The 1,837-nt window shown below is 63.6% G+C and overlaps 1 protein-coding gene across 1 annotated transcript in view; it reads right to left on the bottom strand.

Annotated features, from left to right (window-relative positions):
* LOC130587569 (signal transducer and activator of transcription 2-like) overlaps positions 1-1,837 on the bottom strand; it is a gene marked incomplete at its 3' end in the record, with an annotated part of 6,852 nt that overhangs the window by 1,628 nt on the left and 3,387 nt on the right. The window contains exons 4-5 of the mRNA XM_057388550.1: positions 1,423-1,596; positions 42-190 (exon numbers count right to left, since the gene is read on the bottom strand). Coding sequence (XP_057244533.1) covers positions 42-190; positions 1,423-1,596 — 323 coding nt within the window. The remainder of the gene's footprint in view (positions 1-41; positions 191-1,422; positions 1,597-1,837) is intronic.

The following is a 1,837-nucleotide window of genomic DNA, read 5'->3' as shown; positions in this document are numbered from 1 at the left end:
CAAAAAACCCCAAACCCCCAGCGGATCCCCCCGGGCCGTACCAGGTCTCCAGCGGGCGCAGGTCGCTGTCRCCGGGCCCGCCCAGGCAATGTCGCCGCTGTCGCTCCCTCCAGCGCCCCAACTCCTCCTGCAGCAGCTCCCCGAGGGTCTCGCTGCGCCCCAAAAGCTGCTGCAGCTGCGCCAGAACCTCCTGCGGGGAAATATTGGGGGGTTCGGGGGGGAAATCGGGGGGTCAGAGGGGAGATTGGGGGGTCGCGACCCCACCCGGAGGATCCCGGTTCTTCTCCCTGATTTGGAGTTCCCCCTCTCCCCGATTTGGGGCTTCTCCTCCCCAATTTGGGGCCTCCCATCCCCAGTTTGGGGGTTCCCGTCTCTGCTTTGGGGTCTCCTGCCTGATTTGGGGCCTCTCCTCCCCGATTTGGGGCTTCTCCTCCCCAATTTGGGGCCTCCCCTTCCCAATTTGGGGGTCTCCCCCCCCATTTTGGGGGTCTCCCCCTCCCTGATTTGGGACGTCCCCTGTCCGATTTGGGGCTTCCTCTCCTGATTTGGGGTCTCCCCCTGAATTGGGGCTTCTTCTCCCCAATTTGGGGGTTCCCGTCTCTGATTTGGGGTCTCCTGCCTGATTTGGGGCTTCCCCTCCCTGATTTGGGCGTTCCTCTCCTGATTTGGGGTCTCCCCTCCCTGATTTGGGTCTCCCCTCCCCAATTTGGGGGTCTCCCCCCCCAGATTTGGGGCCTCCCCTCTCTGATTTGGGGCTTCCTCTCCTTGATTTGGGGCCTCCCCTCCCTGATTTGGGGCCTCCCCTCCCCAATTTGGGGGTTCCCGTCTCTGCTTTGGGGTCTCCTCCCTGATTTGGAACCTCCCCTCCCCAATATTTGGGGATCTCTCTCTGATTTGGGGTCTCCTCACCCTGGTTTGCAGTTCCCCTCTCCCCAATTTGGGGGTCTCTCCCCCGATTTGGGTCTCCCCTCTCCCCGATTTGGGGTCTCCCCTCGTGTTTTGGGATCTCCCCCTCTGCTTTGCGGTTCCCCTCTCCCCAATTTGGGGTTCCCCTCTCCCCGATTTGGGGTCTCCCCTCCCTGATTTGGGGTCTCTCCTCTCCCTAATTTGGGGCCACCCCTCCCAAATTTGGGGATCCCCTTTCCTGGATTTGCAGTTCTCCTCCCTGCTTTGGGTGTCCCCCCCTGATTTGGGGCCTCCCCTCCCCAATTTGGGGGTTCCCGTCTCTGATTTGGGTCTCCCCTCCCTGATTTGGGGTCTCCCCCCCTGGTTTGTGGTTCCCCTCTTCCCAATTTGCGGTTCCCCTCTCCCCGATTTGGGCTCTCCCCCCCGATTTGGGGTCTCCCCTCCCCAATTTGTGGTCTTCCCTCCCAAATTTGGGGTCTCCCCCCCAAATTTGGGGTCTCCCCTCCCCGTCCTCACCCGCCGCTGCCGGTCCAGGCTCTGCAGTTTGGATTGGAGCGCTTGGAGCTGCCGCGCGTGCTGAGGGTCACGGGTTCGATCCTCGCCTGGGACGGGAACGGGGTCAGGGGGGATGGGGGGGACACAGGGGGTGGCAGGGTTGGGGACACCGCGGGTGGCACTGGCATGGCAGGACTGGGAACACTGGGATGACAGGGTTTGGGACACCGGGGTGGCACCGCGGTGGCAGTGTTGGGGACATCGGGGTGGCACCGCGGTGGCCAGGCTGGGGTCACTGCGGATGGCAAAGTTGGGGACACCGGGGTGGCATCAGGGTGGCAGTGTTGGGGACACTGGGATGGCACCGCCGTGACAGGGTTGGGGACACCGCGGTGGCAGTGTTGGGGACACCGGGATGGCAGGTTTGGGGACACCG

This window comes from Malurus melanocephalus, unplaced genomic scaffold, assembly GCF_030028575.1.
Source record: "Malurus melanocephalus ecotype Western Australia unplaced genomic scaffold, MMel_1.1 scaffold_2094, whole genome shotgun sequence".
Lineage (NCBI taxonomy): Eukaryota > Metazoa > Chordata > Aves > Passeriformes > Maluridae > Malurus > Malurus melanocephalus.
The sequence above is the reverse complement of the archived record's forward strand: the minus strand, read 5'-3'. Positions and strand labels throughout refer to the sequence as shown.